This window comes from Bombus fervidus, chromosome 3 (assembly GCF_041682495.2).
Source record: "Bombus fervidus isolate BK054 chromosome 3, iyBomFerv1, whole genome shotgun sequence".
NCBI lineage: Eukaryota > Metazoa > Arthropoda > Insecta > Hymenoptera > Apidae > Bombus > Bombus fervidus.
This window is the reverse complement of record NC_091519.1, coordinates 7,232,414-7,255,794: the sequence shown is the minus strand read 5'-3', so window position 1 is coordinate 7,255,794 and position 23,381 is coordinate 7,232,414. Positions and strand designations below refer to the sequence as shown.

The window sequence follows — 23,381 nt, the reverse complement described above, 5'->3', positions numbered from 1 at the left end:
TATTCGCTTCGCATTCCCTTAAGGAGGGAACAAGTTTAATACGAGTTGTTCGTGCAAATAAGAAGATAAAACTACCATGGAATTAAGTACACGGCAAAGTATCTCGAACTTCACAATAAACAACATATTTTAAAGAGAGTTTTATCAAACTCTTCAAAGTAACTTGCAATTTGCATATTATATGTATCTATATCTCAAGGAAACCACCGCTTGAATTCAACCGTGGAATTTTAATATCATTTACGAATTCTATCAGCATCCGTTGTTATCTATCATGTGGAATGACAGATGGAAGGCATACGTTCGAGTGCTAATTAAATAATCAATCTGAGTTTCACATATACATATCTACGGTTTCATCATACACATATCATTAACGGTTTTGTTTTTATATGCGTATATTCTTAACTCTTAATTGCAAACCTTTAGTATCTGTGTTGTTTATTTACTAAATCATTGTGCAATTAATTTAATATAACTATTTTATTTAATAACTACGAACTACATAAGCATCCAGATACTTTGATCGATTTATAGTAACAATGAAAGAATTTTGCCAAAGTGTATAAATTAATAATGAATTAATAATTGGAAGCAACATTTACTATTTTTTTATAATGATGTAAATTATCTATTAAAAATTTGGTCTTTTATTAACATAGGAAGTCTTTTATCATGTTAGAAGATTTTTTTATTTCTAACTTATACGTATGTAATAATTTACTTATACAATAACTTATACGTATACAATAATTTAATAATTAAAGATTCTGTGTCTGTAGGTAGGATTTTATCAAGTAATAGAATACTTCTATAAGTTTGGATAATCACAAACGCCAGTCTAATTATCGCATATTGATTTTCAAAAATCATTTTAGTTTTAATATATCGCTACTCGTAGCTGTGGTGATTATAAAAAGTAAAATCATTGCAGTTTGATTTATCCGCAATTATATAATTCTATGATACATATATCTGAACAAGCGTATTTAAAGCGTATTAAATATAAAATATTTTTGATGTAATGTACGTATCTTTGTTTGTTAAAGTTTCCATAATTAAACATTAATACTTAAATTACGGAAAGATCTAAAAATTTCTATTAAATCGTAATAATGAAATAAAACTTCAGAGACGAACAATCTGTAATTATAATAGAAAGTTAAATGGACGTAAAATTGAGCCGATAAAAGCATGGAAAATGTAGAGGATTCGATAGCTATAATTTTGCGTAAATGATTTTAAGTAAGACAGTTTTAGTACTTTGGTTAGCATTCTGGTAATTAATAGAGCAAAGTACGAATCGATTCATTTACGTTGAAATGGCGTGTTGCGATATTTATTTCGATATTTGTCAGTATGCACAATAATAGAAAGTACGGTGTGTGAATTATGTCGATGCATGTATTTGCATCGTACGGTCGTAATGTATAAACGATTTTATCGAATTTCCCGTAACATCGTGGATTAACTTCTCTCTGAAATTTCTGGTTATTTTCAGTTCTGTTTCGAAACTGATGGATATTCTTGAGTTATTCAATTGAAAAAGAAATTAGTCCTGTCTGTATACTGAATATATTAAAAAAGTTTTGCAATTTCGATAATCAATATTGTTATATCGAGGGATAATTTATAAAATATAAAAGAATTATACAATACGTAGAAAAAACGAAATTAAAAACTTATCCAAACCTGTAGCAAATCATCATTAAAACCGTTATTTATGAAGTTATCAAAATGAAGTTACCAATCTCGTACTTCGATTTGTATGCAAAACATGATTCGTCAAATATTTGTTTTTCAATTAAATCTTACAATTAAAATTTTGATTATAAAAAAATATGGGAATATAAAGATTTATGTGTAATATCTGCATTAAAAATACAGGTTTCTTGTAAATATAAATGTGGAGTATATAAATACCTTGTTTGTTATTATTAATATGAAAGAGTCATGTATTATAACATTTTTAATACTACTACAGTAATATGTTTAATACCTTTTAAATATGGAGAAAATAAATAGATAGGTATTGAAGTATAATTTCATAAATATTTCTATTATCAAGATATATTTAATTTCATAATAAAACACGGATATATTTTAAAATATTCAACTATCTCAGAAAAGAAATTTATAATGCGATAATATTTGACAAATTATCTTAAATTTTCTAGAAATATGCGATCTTAAATTCTTTGAATTTTATCTGATACATATATAAAATCTCTATTTCAAGTTTCTTTCAGTAACAGCTTCAAATAATTCATTTGTGTTAAATACTATAGATATGTATCTATACACTTATAAAATGTAAATGCTAATTTCGAAGATAAATAAATTTACTGTGCAATAAGTTGGACTTTGTAATTACGCTAAGTAAAAATACTTATACAAGGTATATAAATTTATATACTTTTAAACCTTAATGTAATTCTTAATGTTTTATTCTAGCTATTTAATCTGAACTATTTCGCGTAATTTTAATGCATATTGATGTATCTTCCTGATAAACATCGGTCGATATTATTTATTAAAACAATTTCGTGAAAATTAAATAAACTCTATACGTTGATGTGTTAAAAACGTCTATCACTTATTTGCATTGTTTAGAGATGTAATTCATTTAAAAACACAGTCTCCAATAATTATTCGATTGAGACAAATATATCAAAGATCGTTAAAGTATATTAAATTTGAAACATGCCTGATTAAATTACACCATTAAGGAAACGAATTCTTCAGTAGCTTTGCGTATCTGAAAGGGATGGAATCGATCGCAACATTTATGAGATTATCAATTAACAGAGAGACACACAATGTGATATCGACATATAAAGGTAATTTCATTGGCTTTAATTCACGAATATTCCAGCACAGAGGTGCTCGGATCTGTGATTCGCAACCAATGAAGGGCTTTTGAATTATACACGAAGATGGAGATCCAGGGTTTTCAAAGTGGCTCAAATAACGTGTCTGAGCCTCGCCACTGACGCCAGTGAAATATTAATCCGACGTAAAGCATGTGCTATTCTAACTTCCTCGACAAATCGATCGTCGTGTGTGCATTTGTACAAACTTGCATAGTACGTCCAGTTTTCAATACATCGAATGCAAGTCGCAGATATGTGAATTTAAGTTAGATTTTTAATCTGTAAATTGATCATTTAATTTTTCAGATACAATAATTCCTGTATTTATGAATCTTTCATATTTTAATGCGAGGCGTTTCATTTGTACTTGGAATAAATTATGTTCAGAAGAATTACAATCGTTCTATTTGTGTGAAATTAATTTGTCTTTGTGAACTTTTAATTTTATAATTATAAAAATTTCTAATTAAAAGGTAATAGATTCTAATTAAAATATGAATTAATAAATTAAAAGATGAGAAACTTCAATATGAATACGTTACACATTTACCATTAGAAAACACAAGTTTATTACAGGGATATTAAATTTCAATTTATTTACCATGACTATAATTTAGAATATTCTTCTGTATCGTACTATATTACGTTGCTATGACACGAATAAAAAATATTAATTTAATCAAAAGTATAGAAAAAGTAACATTTTCCTCCTGTTCAACAATTATCGATTATTAAAAATTTTAAATATATCGCTGCTAAGATCAGTTTCGCATTTTTGTAATCTATGGAAATTGTAAATAATGAGTTCTCAAACAAATCAACTTTGAAGTATAATATTGTTACAATTATGAGCATAGAAAGACCTTTGTAATCCTTAATTGATAGTTTATTAACTATTAATAAATGAAACAAGTTTCACGATTAAATAAATATATATTTAAAAGTAAATTAACCCAAAAGATAGAAAAGAAGATAATAATATCAGTAATTTTAACAAACAACCGTTTATGTATATTAATAAAGATTATTTAATGTCAGAGAAAATATATATATTGAATTTTTCAAGGTAAAAGTTTTATTTAACGTAATTTAACCTACTTATATTTTTATGAATATTAAATTATCGTATACCGTCTCTTATAACTTTTACGCGAAAGCCATCCATTTTTCTTTTTCCACGTCAATTAGATTCATATCACTTTGAACATGTCTTACAACTCGACTCTCGAGAGACCACGTAAAAAACATTAATCTCGTGATCGTCGACATGATTTTAATGGCCGATAAATTCGACATATTTTAACCGCGAAATTATATTCCAAATGCAGAGAAAAAATATAAATCCTTATGATATTAATTTATACTTATATGAAATGTCTTATGAAATAAGAAAAATTATACTTATACATATATATATTGCAAAATACAGAAATATTAAACAAAAGTTATTTATAAAATATGTTACATTGTTGTTACGAAATATTTATGTGTTTCAAAATGTTATTCTGTACATTACATAAATTACATCATAGATACAACATAAAAGAAATAGTTTCAATATTAAAGTTACTAAAATTAAATACATAAAAATAAGTATTGAAATTCTGTAGTCAAATTATATAAAATAAAAGAAATATAAACGTATTTTAAAAAAATATATCCTTAAAAATATATATTGTTATAAAGAGAAATGGAAAGAGAAATAACGATGAAACTATTGATTACTATTTATTTTATTTTAAATACTGTATTCCAAATATCATTTTACATTAACGTTCATTCTTTCCTTTCCTTTCGATTAAAATTTTAATTACTTCGCTTTATAAACGACGCGTATCGTGACTTATGATGCAGCTAATTAAAATTTATTTCAATTTGTGAACATCTGAAATGCAATCTTAATTTGAATTCTCCTAAAAGTAACATAAAACTACTCTATTACAGAATTAATATTATAATCTATAAACTGCAAAAAGACATAATCAAATGATACGATATTTACGCTGTTACAAAGACGCTGTTACAGAGTCCATTCAACAGCGTCACATTGCAACGAATAATTAAAATCACATTTTAGATATAAAACTAAATTGTTACGTTATTTATTACATAACTTCGAAGTTTAGTATGTTTGGTTGATTCTAAAGTTTTCGAAGGTTGAGAATAAAATATACTGACTTTCCTTTTATTACAAAGTATAGTTCGGACTAAAACTAGGTTTCTTTCCTTAGGCGGAATGAATCGTTGATTGTAGAGTGTAGACTCTTCTATAGTTCAAGCTGCGTAAGGTTCTGAGACAAATGACTCCATTAAGGACAGCTACAGGGTCGACTGAAACCAGGACAAATTTTCAAAAATCTGGTGTATAGGTGGAGTTGCTTATTTACTTATTATAGGTTCGAACTGAAACTGAAAAAGATAGACGAGCATATAACAGCGTATAAGCTGCGTGACCGGCGAAAAATGACAAGTAACGAAGAAATACAAATACCTTCCGGATATTGGTTTACTTGACGGAAATTGAAAGAAAATACAAAAATGAAATGTGCCTTAGAGCGTAAGGTATGGTACTCGTTCTAATATATTGTTGATAAAACAAACTCATGCTTAGGTTCTGATTCTCTCTTATTCGTAAAAATGTGAATTTCCCTAGATATCCGCGGTTTAGCGACGTCACATCCCTTATCAACCAAAACCAAATAAAGAGAACAAAAGCGTTTGACACGTACCAAAACCACAATTCATACATTCACAAACTGTCTAGCAAACGTTCGTCGCTCCAAATGCTGTGTATGAATTTCCTGCCATAAATTCGCCTACCGAGATTTTATTACGCGACAAAGATAGCGCGGCAAGGCAGAGACGCGTTGATCCAGCTAAATATTATTTCTACTATTGATTGATCTGTATGATCGTTCGAGCTCAGTGAAATTTACACGTGTGCGCCGATTGACAAGAACTCGAGAGGATGAATCTCTTGACGAGACGTAAAAAATAAGTTGACCGTTGAAACTAAGAAAGAAGACTCTGTACGCAAAAATTCCTGTCCCGTAGGAAACTGTACGAAGGAAAACCTAACACATACTGAAAGAGCAAAGTGGAGACTGGACTCTCGATAGCTTTCGATCGCAGCGAACCAGTTTTTGTCGAACCGCTTCTCTTCTCGTACGTCCTCGATTCTGGACGGTCGAAATTGCATCAACGGCGAATTATGATCGTTAACAAGCAGAAGAATGCGAGAAATCGTGGCGGAGGCCGAAGCTCCGACGCCTCGGTGGTCGAATGGCAGGGAATCGAATCGAGGGCCGCAAGAGAAATTGAGAAAGGGCCGAGAAAAAATGGCTCGAGCACGGTGGTGCAATGGATGGAAGCTTCGTAGATTCGTTCGTGAACGACGATCGTTGAACTGGAATTGACACGAGAAGGAAAAAGGAAAATAATAGGAAAGTACGAAGACAAAGAGTAGAGCGAATGCTTACCGAACCCGAAACCTTCACAGACAGCGGTCATGACAGTCTGAGGGACGTGTGCGGATCTCGTTTTACGCGGCCACGGGATTCCCGAGGATCCTTCAAATATGCGGAGATTGACTTAATTAGCGAGTAGAATCATCGAGGACGACGTGTGGCTGAATAACGGGAAAAATGAACGGCATTTACCCAGTGGTTACCTTTTATCCAACGAGATTCAACCAAGTCTTTTAAGATCCCGAGCGAACCGATATCGGGTAATAATTCTATCCATTAATGTAATTCTTCATCTGCTTTACGCGATACGAATGAACATATCTAATATAACAGTTGGAAATAAAATACTGCTTTAACGCAGCTTTGATTACCAATGGCTTAAAGTTAAAAAAATAATTTTTTAAATGGCTGCATCATTGAAAAACTGGTAATTCTTTTCTTCTGATCTTCTATTCTAAACTGATTTCCTAGCAAATTTATTTTCTTAGTTGAACATATCTAATGTAACAGTTGGAAATAAAATACTGCTTTAACGCAGCTTTGATTACCAATGGCTTAAAGTTAAAAAAATAATTTTTTAAATGGCTACATCGTTGAAAAACTGGTAATTCTTTTCTTCAGATCTTCTATTCTAAACTGATATCCTAGCAAATTTATTTTCATAGTTTTATTACTCGTCTACCAAACCGACGGCATATGTATTCATAAAATCCGACATTTTCTACGTACATATAATCTTATACTGTTCATTACTCGAACGACGTTAGCGAGCAATATTTGAACGACATAAAGCGTAAAATGAAACGCGTACCGACGACTGCGCGTAATTAAATTTCGAAATTAAATTAGATCTCCTTACATTTGATTAGCATGCTTTCAGACGAGACGGATGACGGGTAAAAAAGGAGTACGGAAATGTATACCAGTGAAAGCATTTGTATAGAGTATAGACTGTACACGCTGTGTATAGACTAAGGTGAAAGAACAAGAGGAGACGAAAGGTAAAACATGATTAATAAGAAAGTAAATTAAAAAGCGGAATCGTAGACAAAGACTAGTGGCAGAGAGAAAATAACAACGGAGAAGTATATGGGAAAATTACTTCCAAAGCAAAAAAAGAAAGCGTGAAGTGAAATACGAGCTGGAAGAAACGAACGAAATGTAGGTATAAGACAGAACAGTAAAGAAATACAGGACAGGAAAGGTTTGTGAGTATGTGCACGTGAATGGCTGGCATTGAGAAGCGTCAAGAAGCGCAGCTGCAACGCAATACTTGCAGAAAACTTTTCGTCGTTGATACGTATCCTACTGAATCTTTATAATTTTTCAGCATGTTTCCGTTTTTCCTTGTTCGTTTTTTCTTCTTGTCAAATACATCCACGACGTTGACGTTCAAAATTATTATCAAGCTGTTCCTTCACACGCAAATTATATTACACCTGGTTGTATTTGTCTTAGAAAAATGACCTGGATTAAAATGAACTGTCGGCGAGGTTGTGAAGATTTAAGTTCCCTTCACTAACAGAAATTTTCATCTCTCATATATTTTATTCCAGCTTCACAGAGACGAATTTCTCAAAGTTGAGAAGAATTCCGTCATTTTATTTAATCGAAGCTTCCAATAATAAGATAAAAGAAAGATATAAAAGATAGTATAAAAAAGTATAAGTACAGTCAATCAATTTTTAAACTTCTGTGTTAATTGCTTATAAGATAAAAACTAAGCCGTTCGTAAATAGATACTTTCAACACATTTACCAAAAAACAAAATAATTTTAAAAAATTACTAAAAAATTGTTAAAATCTTTAAGAGCTATTATTTCTCTTCTGGAACCTTAGATTGTAAAGAACTCATATGTCTAGTGTTAGGATACTCATCAATTGTATAAAATTCATTACGTACTTCGATCATTATTTTAACCATTTTTTTATCCAAATATTATTACCCATTTCTATTAAACATAATAATTCATAATAATTTTAAAATGATATCGAAAAAATATATATACATATATAACTTGAAGAAAAAGATATATTGAAATAAAATGCAAATTTATTAAGACATTTCAATTTTAATATTACGAATCGAAAAAATATTACGAACTTGAATGCAAAATATTTAAATATATTCCCATCATATTTTACGATATCAAACTATAAATGTATGTTAAATTAATCGACGAAGGTTCTCGATTAATTATGACTCACGTATCTAACTAACATATATACATATCTAATATTCTTTGCAAAATACTTCACATATATAAAAGCATATTTTACATAGATGTATATTATATTTTATATATTATATATTATATACAATATTATATATATTGCATATTATAACTTAATATTATAGCGTAATTATTATCAGGTTTTGCATAAGTTCGTTCAAGTATTTTAATATTTATGATATGCACTCACAAAACAATAATATATCTACATTCAGAGAATATATAATTAATATTTAATTTAAGTACAATGAAGAATTAAAAGTATCGATACACTCATTCCTGACAGAGATAATGTTTGTGCAATGCCGTGTCGCATACCGTTTTTAGGTAAAGTTATTCGATATTATTTGAACATCAATACAAAGTACATAACGGATAAACAAATGACGTGTGTATATATAATCATATCCTGCCAACGAGCGAACCATGAACACTAATGAGGCGAGGTTAATAAAATTTCTTGTTCGATTTGCGCGAAAAGTGTAATCGATCATTCGCCGATTCGATATTAATTTGCACGCGTGTAGCGTGCGAGGGAACGAATCCGACCGCAAGAGCGATCGATCAAAATGTCGCCAGGAGCTTTCTTCGCTCACGAAACGGAACACGAGAAGATCGAGCGAAAAAGAAAAAGAAACATACCGAGAATGAGAAAGATAAAAAACGAAGGAAAGAGACAGAGAAGGGGAAGGTGGAACGAACCTAAGAAAAATCGAGCGAAAGAACGAAAGGGACAACAAACTGAGTGTTGAATAAGGACTTATGATTACCATAGGCATACCGAAAGATACGAATCAGCGTGGCACGCGAAACAGAGAAAGGAGTAAGGAAGCAGGAGAATATAAGCGAATTGTTATCAAGATGTTAGCAAGGCGAAGGAATTTGAAAATATAGATTACAGGTTTCTCCGTACAAACTGTTATTGGAAAACGATACAAAAATCGTTAGCTTAATGTTTTACTTCTTTGAACTATTGCCCGCGTTCCCAAACGAAACAGATACTTAGTATATACAACAAGAATAAAAAGATTGACTTTTCGAACGATCAAGCTATTGATCATTGATCGCCTAACGCTTGCACGTTCAGTGTGAGAGGAATATTCTGCGGGGTCGTCCGTGTCAGTCATCTCCACATCACATAGATCCAATGTACTTCTTTCAGAGACATAACGCGTTGAGGACATAATGGAAGGACGCATACGAGGTCTGGAAACTCTGCTACAAACCACTTTTCACGAATTCTGCGCGAGACACGCGTCATTCACATTCGGCAATAAATTTCAAAAGCACAGCTTTCTCCGCATCAAACGCTCGTGCAATTTTTACTCTTCAATATTCATCGTCGAACTTAAACCTTCGAACAAGCGACTGCCACGTAATTCGCAAGTAACGCGATTGCACGTAATGCGATTACACCTAATGCGCAAATGATTTCATAAATCGATTTATCGTACTGGGCCGTTTCATCTTTTGAGTTCTATATTTATACTAATTATAACGCGGTGGATTCCAAACGACTGGATTCCGTATTGGGAATGACGGAACAAAGATAAATAACGTTTATCTTTTCATTTGGATAGGGACCTGGCAGGAAGTTTCTCGTACTCTTATCTGAAAATTCCGCGAGAATCTTACGGAAAATTTAGGGGAAGGTTGGTTCGTTTGATAGATCGGATACGCAAGATAGGTTTGTCCAGGGATCGTTGAGACACGATAGGATCAAAAAAGGTGAAGAAGAAAAAGAACGAAAAAAAGTGGAAAGTCGTGATTAGTCGACGATAAACGGAGAAAGGATGCACATAGACAGAACCCTGGTAGTATTTGCGGCGTGGTGGGTTGGTTAATGAATGGCACGCGATGCCTTCTGTGGGAGCGTGCGCTTCAAAAGTGATGATCTGAGAATAGCTAACGCAAATAGAACGGTCGCTCCTCCTTCTCTACCCTATCTCTTTCGCGGATAATTCTTTCCTCGCGCTTCTCGACGAGCGAACGAACAAGGGAATATCAAACGGTGCGCTGCCAGGGACGAGATACGGCGAATACCGTACGTACAGTTTCTGCTTTCCCAGACGTTTGAATCCGAATACCCGCGAATTGTGACTTGTTGCTTGGCAACCTGCAACTTTAGAACGTTTCACGGTTAATTAACTGCTCGCTGTTATTTACTGCTCTAGCGGAGTCGTTAAACAACGCCGGCTGATAAAGCGTTCAAGTGAGAGAGAGAGAGAGAGAGAGAGAGAGAGAGAGAGAGAGAGAGAGAGAGAGAGAGAGAGAGAGAAAGAGAAAGAGAAAGAGAAAGAGAGAGGACTGAGGGAATGGGAGAAAAGAAACTGGCTTTATGCAGTTGAAAAGTTCAGTGGGATTCTTTGAGAAAATATGGTTCCGATGTTGTTGCGAGTTTTTGAAGTTTGTTGTCGAATGATGGCATGTTCTTATGCGATTAAGCGATAATTTATTGTGTATTTTAGGTAAAAGCGAAACGAACGAAGAATACTTGAAGATAATGGGAGATTGTAGTGTCTATTAGCTGACGAAATTTTATTTTTATTTGCATTCACTGTAAATTGTTTAGTACCATAACAGGTACAAGATTATAACAGTAAATTATACTTAATTGTTCATGAGTCGATTTAAGGTTAATTGCTAATATACTGTTTTTACTAATTTTGCTAATATACTTGTAGTCTTTATGGATTATTATCATATGTTATAGATGCCTCGTTCAACATATTCATTATACAGTCGCTTTAGGATGACCATTAGTTATTATTAGTTAATTATGTTTATAATGATTGTTAGTTAATTATCTTTAAATTTCAATATCATGAATTATTCATATAGTTATTCATGAATCGGTATTTGCAGAAGAAAGTCAATATTACTAGTATTAAATCTTTCAAGATGAATTTTTCTTTTAATAATGAACACAGTAATATATTCATAAAGACTATGATACATTCAGATTTGAAAAAAATAAATTAAACACGATTTATATGTCATATAAACTCAGACATATAAATATTTCATTAGAAAATCACAATAAAAATGTGAACGGCGATGGATTTATAAAATAAAATAAATAAACGAATGTGAATATCATGATATACATGCGATGTATAATATGAAGTTAAGCTTAAAATTAAATTGTTAAAATTATTTAGCCAGTGAAATATTAATTCGATAATTCTATCTTTTGTTAACGTGTAACGCAAACATCACTTACCTACTTTTGCCTTGCATTATACAAAGAGTAACCTTGCTATCATGCTTCTCCTGTCCTATATTTTTGTTACAATATTTTAACGATGCTTTTAAGAGCCTCTGCTTATACCACATTCTTATATATTTATATAAGAATATATCTATAACTCTGGAACACGATAGCAAAATTTATGCGAACTTCTATGAAACATCTTGTACAATATCAAAGTACAAGCTATTCCCTTATATCGTTTTCAATCTTCCCTTTATACCAAGTTAGCTTAAGGTAACACGGAAGGAGTTATAACACGTCATGATCACAAGTTCCGGAGCTTTCATACGATCCTATCGAACGAGCGACAAAATTGTCCAAAACTGATCGATAAGCTGTTTCTTTCTAAACTTTTTGACCCTATAAACGCCCACATATACACGTTAAAATTCATTCTTTTGGCCTATAATCACATTCTTGTATGTAAGCATCAATAAAAATTCCATCGGTGTACCTATAAACGTTTATGTGCGTGCAACAGAGTCTGTAACAGTTTCCTTCGAGCAAAAATATGCGTTGAAGCGAACACCTTGTGCAGTTGAAGGCCACATGTGAAAAATATGATAAACTCACATTTCATGTCTTTAGAACAACAATTTTTAAATTCAATAAAAGTATGAAATATACGTTCCATCACCCTGTTCAACATTTGAAGAATGTTAACATTGGGGAGTTATGCAGAATATTAGATTAACAAACATAATAATTAATAAAGGCACATAAAGCTTATATGTATATTTGAATTTATTTTGGGTTATTCTTTTTTTCAACCAATGCTTTTTTTGCAAAATGCTTTTTTTAACAAATGACATAATAGTCCGAAAATCAACAAAGTAAACATGGTAATTTTCTCGTATAGTCTTCAGTTAGAAAATTCAATACTTTTTACAATTAACGGATTTATATGGTAATTTGTGCTTACATAGGTCACAGTACAGTACATATTTCGTACGAATGTGTTATATATGAAAACCTAGTACTTTTTAACTGATGCGTTTTATTTTAATCCATATAATTTATTCACATAATTTTGACAATGTAAATACGCATATTATTGCTCGATAAGTATACGAACCATTGAATCGATTTGTAGTAAGAGTATGTGAATTCTACAAACAAAAGTATGCAAATTAATGATAAGTGAATAACTAAAAGCAGCACTTACTCCGTTTCCTATGAAGTTAACAATCTATTAAAATTTCTTCCGTTCTATAAGGAAATAATGGAAGCACAACATTTTCCGTTTTATATTATTTTATCGAATTACGTATGATCCATTTTGTTTTATCAAGATTACATTGTTACATTGTTTTATAAAGATTACAACGTTCGACAGATTAGGTTTCATGTTTGTATAAAAATGCGTTGTTGTAAAAGACGTGTCTGTAAAAGAAAGACACTTTTCGGACAACCTAATATAAACCTGTAACAACCTCTTAAAATCATAGCGATAATACACTTTACTATATATTATATAGGTATCTTTCTATATCTATATATTACATATTATTATATAATATAGTATAAATTATTATATCATAATATTATAATATTATGTAATATATATTATATTATATTATATTATATTATATATAATATATATTACATATATAATCTCTCTCTACATATATTTAATATTTAAATATCATTGTTTATATTAACTTGCAAAGTTTTTCTATCAGTTTAGAAGATTCTTTTTTATCTTATATCTAATTCAAAAATTACATAATCTAAAGATGAGTTTGTCAAATAACACATTAACTAATAATTAAAGTTTGACAATTACAAACACCAATTTTATTACTGTCTGTTAAAAATCTTTCGGAAATCAATTCAATCATTTCACAATATTCTATTACGCGTAGTTATAATAGTTGCAAAGAGTGAAATTATTTTATTAAATTTTTTTATCCGGAGCCATAGCATACATATTTATTACACCAGAGCAAAATAGTCTTCCCACGGTGAATTACCTACTACATTATTTTATTACCACATGACATTATTATCGTATAGTTTATACAATTATCGTATTACGGTATCCTATACTTTGTTCACGATTTATTTAAAAAACCAAAAATATATTCAGATGTGGAACATGTTTTAACGCTTTAGATATCCCATCATTACTGATGTGTGACGTAAACAGTGATCCATGTTGAAGGACTTAAACAACATTTTCGTGGAAACAAACTAGTGAATCGATCGCACATGTCTCATCGTCGACTTCCGTAATGAGCTTGTTGCAATTATAGCAACATTTTCTTAACCGGCCAAACAACTGGCTTAACTTTCGCGTAATTATTATCGTGCTATTATTCGCGGCTGTGCTGCATTATTAACCCCTATTTGCATGCATAAGTGTAGGAACATGATGGCCAGCGAACGATCGCCCGGAGCACCGCTTGTCCGAACTTCGCGAGTCCTGGCTACCCTATTGCAAAAAGTCCCGCGATTTTTCCCTCCTCGTATACCCTGCCAGCTATTATTGCATCGAAGATAGCACATCACGCTCCGTCCTCGCATAAAGCGGCGGTATTCAATGATACTTTCAGCTCATAAGCTGAGCGCGTGCTTCCCATGAAACTGCGAAGTTTCGTGAAACGAGCTAAATCCATTTCGCAAAGCTGGCAAGGATTTATTCCGTGCCCGATTTTTATAATCTATTCGGTGATACTTTTAGTAGGGTAACTCTGATAGTGAAAAAGATGGTTCTGTTTTTAAATATGTTAAATTTAAATATTTTAGTATTTGGTAATATTAAATATTATGCTTGTAATATTATATTACAATATTACATATCATGCTTACTCGTTTTATAGTAAACTGTATATTTTTTGTAATTGTTATATTTGATGGATAATGAATTATTAAATAATTTGAATTATTGCCATTCTCTTCCTTATTCTTACTGGTTCATCTTAACAGCAGTTGTATTGTTTTATTAAATTAATTTATTTATTATATTGGTTTTGCATTAACTGTTGTAAGTTAAAATTATATTACAGCTACATGTTAAAAGAGTTCATTTTATGAAAATGGTACAAACATTTATATTAATTCTTATGACTCGATTGCGGGTATTTGTATTATAAATTTATACTTTTCAGAATATAATTTAAAAAATACAGGTTTGGTAGAAAATTGTTTTTCCTACTAAGTATTATGGAGAGTACCATACTTTCGATATTTTACATATTTTTTCATATTATGTACATTCTGTGAAATTGTGCACCGTCAAATTTCCTATAAATGCACAAAAATCCGCAGTCTACTTACGAATAAATAACATAGCATTATTATTACCAGAAATTTAAATGATTTCTGTTAAAATTTTATCGAAATATGATATAGAATTTACAGCTACTTTTAATTAGAATAACAGAATAAATTATTATTTTACAGAAATGCACTTTAACATACTATAGATGTATTATACATATATACATCTTGTATTGTACATATACATTGTATATACGTATATATAACGTCCATCACTATATATATATAGCTGTAATTTTGTTAATGATATTTGGTTAAAACTTTAGAGCTTAGAATTTCCCTTTCAAAATAAATACTTAAATACAAAATGCCTGTTAGCAACTGCTTATTCGAGTAGTTTACAAAGACCTAAGAGACTCTAACACTCTGCGATTATGGAAACAGTAAAGAACATTTGTAGAATATGTGGAGAAGGCACAAAGGTTCAAACTTGTCAGATGGTTCCATAAATTCATATCAAGAGATTTTTATTTAGATAATGTGTCACATTCTGGTCGATCAAAAGCGATATGTTGGAATAATTTACAGTCGACGATTACCATAAATCTTCGTATTACTACTAGACAACTCGCGATGAAGTTTAATGTTCCTCAAACACATATCGTGGAAGCGTTCTGTCATCTTTAAATATATAGTTGCAAAACTAAGTGACTTTGTTCTATGTCAAAAACTCGAATACCAAAATATATCTTATTACGAAATCAATCAACTAGTATCATTTTTTATATAATTGAGGTACTCAAAGATGACAATGATGAAAACAGTTAAATCCATCCTATTAGATATAAAATAATATTTTATATAATTAAGCATTATATATATATAAAATATTATATCGCATAACGTTATATATAATATCATTAATACTGCATATAGAATAATGTGTTAAAAAATAAAACATATAAAATGTTTTTAAAACACTTGATCTTTTGTGTCATAATAATAATGACTTCTTTTACCTCTAGATCTATCTTTGGAACTCTAACAAAACATTCTTTGAAAAAAAAAAAAAAAATAGAAAGAAAGTACAATATTCAATACTATCACCCCCAAAATATTCCAATTTGATGAATTCTATAAGAAGAAAAGAAATCTATTCTTCTTGGATATTGCAACATAATTGTGATAGTGCACAAAAAATCTGAGTTATACAAAAAAAGCTACAAATCTCTTTAGATAAATTTTTAATGTTCGTTTCCAACGCGAAATTTTAAACAGCTTCTTTCAGTAAACATCCTAATAGCCTCCTCATAGTATATAATCATATGTGTATTATATACATCAAATATATATTTTTAGATTTCATCTTATCACCATTTCATGATTCCCAAGTGAAACAGTCACCGAGAATTTTTCACCGACTAGTGTTACGTAAATTTGTAAATGAAATCTCATACAACCAATACGAGTTCAATATCACGAAATTATTGCACGAAACGCGTATAGATCTCCTTAATTTCATTATATCTCCATATTTGCAAAGTTATTAATTAAGTATGCATTGAACGCGCAACGAAATTACATTATTAAAATCCTACTTACACCGCGAATGGATTAATTCAGTGCCGCCGGCGTATGCTCGATTTCCGTAGCGTAAATGTCGAAAACATTGAATGCCTTGATTTCGCATCATTTGACTGATCACGACCAACGCTTTTTGTGGCAGAATGATGTGTACTAATAGAATTACAGTTTAGCCGTGACACTTGCTCCAAGCGTCATTTTGGAAGGGAACATTCGATTGACGTGATGTTAGTTTAGCTCGACGCATTGATGATTTAATAATTCAATTCAAAATGGCAATATTGACATTTGTCATTATTCGTGTGTAATTAAACGCTTTGTTTACAGTTATATTTATAACACTGTCATTTATGCACATATACCGATCTTTTAGTTTGATATTGGTTAAGTTTTATGGGATTATGCTTTATTATTTGTTATTTGTTTTACTTTATAGTATCTTCCATTCATACGCTGTAGTATTACTTTTTATTTTTGCTATGGTTATTTGACGAGTTAAAATGCATAATGGGGGAAAATCAATTTGTTCCTACTTATTATGAGATGATTTTATATTTATGAAAAAATGTTTCTTATAAGAAAAATCATTCTGGTGCAATAAGTTTTAAAAGACAGATGACATGTTTCTTTTAGTCAAATGATTATAATTTAGTCAAATGATATTAATTGTTTGTTGTCCTATTACTTTGTGTTTTACTAGCATTCACATAAAAAATATGCATTATAACATTCTTGTGTCGTTAAACCTCGATCGCTATCGCTGAGTTTTGAGTTTGCTTATATTTAGTTCTAAAGTATCTAATTTTAATTTTTGTTTTATATTTGATTTTTATATTCTCGATAAATATTATGAATGGTCTTTATGATGTAAAATATACAATAGAAATTAGGTTGAAGTATTTTGAAATTAAGTAATTTATCTCTTAAAGGCATGCGGATCAACTGGATGATATCAATTAACGATTAAGCATACATGTTAAACTACTTTTTATCCTCAACTATTTTGAATATCAACTTCTTTTTATGTGTGACGTTGATAGGAGATTATTAAAAACTGAAACTCCATCTGAAAGTTTTTGAATTTCTTTAGGACGCACGATCATATCGTAAGTTCCGTCTTTAAGATTATCCGAACGGTTTCCTTAACGAGCCACGGTTTATGTCAGCAATTCCCAGGAGGTTCGGTCCGCTCTATAAACTAATTTTCTTAATTTGGCTTTTTAACTTGAAGCAATCTCGGGAGAACTTCATCTTAATCCCTGACCGTTGCGAATTAATTTTCTATTGCCAGCAAGCTATAAACAGTATTTCGCTACAGCTATTTGAGAACCATAATATAATTATATATTTCCGCATTGATATTCAGAGAACATTGATATATAAATAGATCGGATCGTTGTGTCAGTAATTTTAATAAAAAAAAACTGTTAATCTTTGTATCCGATTTCCTAGAAGATAAACAAATCGACCTTTTCGATCAAGTGCCAATTAATTTGAATATGTTAATTTATTTTTGTAACTAACACAAAGAACATAGATTAATAGGAAAAATACGTGAATTAGTATGCCATTAATATGTTAATCCGAAGCATTTAATGGAACGAGTAACGCAATAGTAAATCACAAAATTATACGAACTGCAAAATGTTGCAAATGAATCAGTGATATATCACAGGAAGGCCACTATAAAAAAAAGCTTCATTCAACTTAGATTTCGGTATTATTTGAATAAAATTCAGAACGGAAAATGATTATTTGAATAATATGTTGTTTTATTTGTTAGATAAATGTTATTTTGAAAGAATTGCAGTATTTTATTTGAACAAACAACTGACTTTTCTCTGAATTATTTAACTGTTAAGTGAAACAATTTTTTATTTTATTTAATATCTCACGTTTCAGTAAACGTTTCCTGAAATAATCTCTTAAATAGGATTTGATTCTATCCATTCAAAATACAATATTTAAAATTCAATTTAATATTTTACTTGATTTTGGACAGACACCAAAATTACTTTCTTCATTACTTTTAAAAATAATAAAACAGTTAAAACGAGTCGGTATTTAAAATTGTTATTTTTCATCTATATTTCAAATAAGATCTTCCCTAGTCTGGTTCATCCCTTATAAAATTAACTTTAACTTATATATAATATATAAAAGAATTATTATCAATATGCGTAATTTCCTTACAATTTTATACTGAAAACATTTCTAAAATACTCAACCTTTTCTTGCCTGTTGAACCAAAATAAAGTGCTGGGTATAAAAATTCGACGATTCGATAATAGGAGTACAATCATCCACCGATTACCTTAAAAATTAAATCGTCCCGTTTTCCATTCAAAGAAACGTAACAGAACGAACGTAATCATTGATTCCTTTTGTCGACCAATTCGCGATAGGAGATTGTTGCGGTCGACCAACGAATCGGAGTTGGTTCGTCTTCTGCGAACACCTCATTAAGATTGCAACAAATGTATTCGCGTGCAACGTATCTACACGACGTCCGGCTAAACCGATGAATTTATCGGCAGACAGAAAGCGAGGGGTGGAGATAGAGGGAACGCTCGATATCGAAGTGGCTACCATTCGATATTTATCCAATTACCATCGCACTCAACGGAAATCGCGAAATCGGATTTACGTTTCCGGAAAACGCGGTGCGTCGCCGCGCGGAATTTACAGTCGCTTAAAATGCAAAAGGCCGCGATTCTATCTGCCGTCAAAACGTTTTGATCGCGCAGATACGGCCGATGCTTGATATTTATTCAATTACAACGCGATCAATCAATCATTCCCATCGTCTACTCTCTCCGGAGAAAATGCGCTGCGATAACAATGTAACGTTGACGCGTCTTTCGACGTTACATATCTCATTGAATAGTAAATTTCCGTTTAACCTACTTATCGAGCACATTATTCGTAATATGGATTAGCCTACGGAATTATTTCGTTGTATCGGAGAATATATGTCGCGCCAATATTATATTATTTTTATAACGAAGAAAATAAAGATGCATGGTTCTTCGAAATTATCATGTGATCAGAGCTAACAAATTTTCAGATTCTGGTGCACAATTTTCTTTTTCTTTTTTTATACGACGTAATCTTATATGTAACGAATAATTGGCTGCTTATTATATCTTCGTGATCTCTGTGAAATATAGATCTATGTATACTTGTTCTAAATATGTATACGTACATATACTTTCAGGTTTGTTTCAAGCTTTTATAATCGTGATAGATGAGTGTCATAATAACGTCAATAAAACCTCAAAACGTTTTGTATGATACACGTAAAGCATATGCAAGTGTTGGAATATTTTTGCGAGCCTGTGTATGTACGTACATATCGTCATTAGCAAGCCAGTTAATTTCACATATTTTCTCGTTATTCGCAGATACACAAAGACGGTAGCGGATTCGAGTTTGATGGCACAGAGGTACAATCCTGAGTTCACCATAACGACAATGTCGCCGACAACAACTTCCTACGGCAACGCGAACACTAGCGTGCTCATTGACCAATTGAGGCACATTAATCAGGTGAGTCCACGTTCAACCGTAATGTGTTTCTCGACTCAGCCTTGGCTGACCGTGTTTCCGATTGAATTGTCTCTCGTTCACATCCTGTTTTCGACTTGCGACTTCGGATTGCCAGATAGACGAGATGCGCTTACCTTGTTTATTGCCGGTTCGACAAGGTCGTCAACTTTATAATTAAACTTACAAATTTTTATACATTTATGGGTTTAAAGAAATAAAGATATATATATAATATACAAAAAATATATGAAATACATAAATGAAAGTATTAGTTATTTAAAATATACAACAAATATCTACTTAGGTTCTATATTGCTTCTCTTATTTATAAAGATCTGAATTGTATAACTTGTAAAAATATGAAAATCTATAAATATTCATAATCTACTGATGACATTATATTACTAGTTTTTGAATTTTCAGAGAGTACGTGTAATCAAATTATACGTACAATAAGTGTTAATCTATTTTAAACGATAGATCGCAAAACAGAATTATAGTTTAACGAATTTTTTCAGATATCTTGAAATTATGTATTCATAAAACAAATATTAAATGGGGTAAAACAAATAAAATCACATTATTAAATTTTTATCAATTATATAAATTAAGTGACGACCTTTTGTTGTAATTAATTTATTAAATGCTTATAATGACGGACAAAACGAAGAAAGTATTATTTAATGTTTTAATTTTTTGTTATTTCTTATTATTTATTTCTTTGATATATTTATTATTAAATTTTATTTACACGTAATATTAAAAAAGAAATTAATAAGTTTTTCATATTTTAAAGAGTATTTATATTTGATAATACCCTGTATGAAATTATTCGAAGAAAAGAATAATTTGTTATAAAAAAACTAAGAAGTTATAATAGTTACTACAGCAATATTTATTTGTTCTCGAGGTTTGACTTCGAATGGTAATGGAATTATTTAAAGTACCTAAGAGAAATTACTATTACTTAATACAATATTTTAAATAATTAATTAACTAATTATAAAATTTTCAATAATAAATTAAATAATGCTAACTGATATTAAATTAAGTAAAATAAAAACTATATTATTTAATTAATAATTACACAATAACTGTTTTGTAATCGTATTAAACAGCACAAGCAATATTACATACAAAATTTAACAGACAGGCAATATGTTAATATCAGTTACAATTTTCATACTAAAGATATGAAATAACTGAGGAACTTCGCTAAACTTAATATCTCAATTATACTTACAATGAAAAGAATCAAAAAGCTAGCTATTTAAAATTAAGACCGTAAAATGTAGAACGTTAAACACAGCGTCCGGTATAGCAATTTCTAAAGAGACAGTTGGCGAACCAACATTCTTAATCCTTCTCCAAGATGCCTTTATACTTCGGTATAATACAATAGTAGCCTCGCGGTTGTAATTACGAACGAAACAGGGCATTTCTCTGCACTTTAGCTTCGCGTAATCTTGTTCGTGATTATTAGCTAAACGCGAAAATCGCTTTAAGCAAATGCGGATAGCAGCGTTTAATCCTTCGCAATCCAAATGTACCTTCCGGGCACAGACAACGTCAAGCGTTGTGGTTCAAGTGTGCTTCTGAGATACGTGAAAGTTTAGACTAACATTACTCGCAGATTATGTATAACATTTTATAACAAGCTGCAGGATATAAGAAAATACACGCTATTCCCTGGAATAATTTTTACGTTATATCATAGAGGGTATCTCACGCAACTGAGACAAGTTATAGCTCTAGAACGATAGGAGATAAAAAAAAATTTCGTTAAGCGAAATTGAATTGTTCCGATTGATAGATTGTAATTTGGTGTAGGGTACTTTGTTCCGAAAGCAGTAACGTTTTGAGTAATTAAACATCTTCCCAATGTTTTCAAAATCTCCTCTGCTTTTTCCAAAAAAAATTATCAATCTATTTTTAAAAATAGAGATGATCTTAAAATTTTCGAAGTACTATCAGTTCCAGAATGGATATATCGTATTATTCGTATATTCGTATATTGCATGTATTATTCGGTTGATTTTACTTCATGAAATTTATTTCTATCTTCTACCGTTTCGAAGCTATAACTTGTCCTGGTTACGTCGAATATTCTGTATATTGATATTATACAAAATATATATTGATTATATTGTAGTAGATATTCATAACCGGAAGGAAACATTTATTTAAATATTATCAGAATATCATAGATATCCGCTCTCTTTCCTTCCGCGAAATCAATCTTTGAAAAAGATTTCAATTATTTGTACAAGTAAATAGCAATAGTGAATTCATACTATTATTGATATTATAAGAAATAACATTTTGGTAATTTAAATAATGGAGAACAAACGTTTAACAATTAAATGATCACAATATTATAGACTTTTCTCCCTCTTTGTTTCCACACTCCAAATTTATTTATATACATTGTCATGATTACTCTGTAAATCCTGAAATCATTTTTTTTTTTTGCCTCCGTTACTACATTTAATTACAATCAATAATTAAGCATTGCAAATAAGTTAATAATTTAACTAACAACAAAGAAAAGAGATGAAAATTTTAATCTCGTCATATGGAAGAAAAAATATTTTAGTAAACAATTTTTCCTTTCCATTAACGCGAGTGACATACTCTCTCCGAAAGCTATCTTACTGATTGTCAGGTTATCTTTCCATTTCTTCCTTCTGGGATTATAGAAGATTTTCTACATTTACCGCTCTCATTTTCGCGTCAGAAACGATATAATAATAAATAAATACTTAGTAAATAATAATATTATAATAGTAAATAAATAAATACTTTAAATAAAATACTAAGATTATGGCCTCATCGATTTTCTAATTTTAATTTCTTCCTTATGAAAATTTCTTGCTCATATAATTGATTTTTCTATAGCATTACTATGACCGAATTATATCAGAAAATATAAAACACTAATGAAACTGGTAGCAATCTCTGAATAAATACGCTGAATAAATACGATATTCTGACATTCTATTATTTTCGATGACCTCTGATCAACAACATGTATCTATTTTTACATCTACAATAACTTTTCACAAATTTCATCTGTGAATACATAAATTAATATTTTTAATATTTAAGTCAGTTGATCGCTATTTACATATTTTTATTAACTATTAATTCTCTAGAAGCATAAAAATTCCAATGATACGTATCGAAATATCGGGATCCA

General features: G+C 30.5%; 1 protein-coding gene across 1 annotated transcript in view; it reads left to right on the top strand.

Annotated features, from left to right (window-relative positions):
* The window catches only part of Dally (division abnormally delayed protein), a 244,201-nt gene that overhangs the window by 209,885 nt on the left and 10,935 nt on the right, over positions 1 to 23,381 (top strand). The window contains exon 6 of the mRNA XM_071999880.1: positions 20,038 to 20,182. Within this exon, the coding sequence (XP_071855981.1) occupies positions 20,038 to 20,182 (145 nt within the window). The remainder of the gene's footprint in view (positions 1 to 20,037; positions 20,183 to 23,381) is intronic.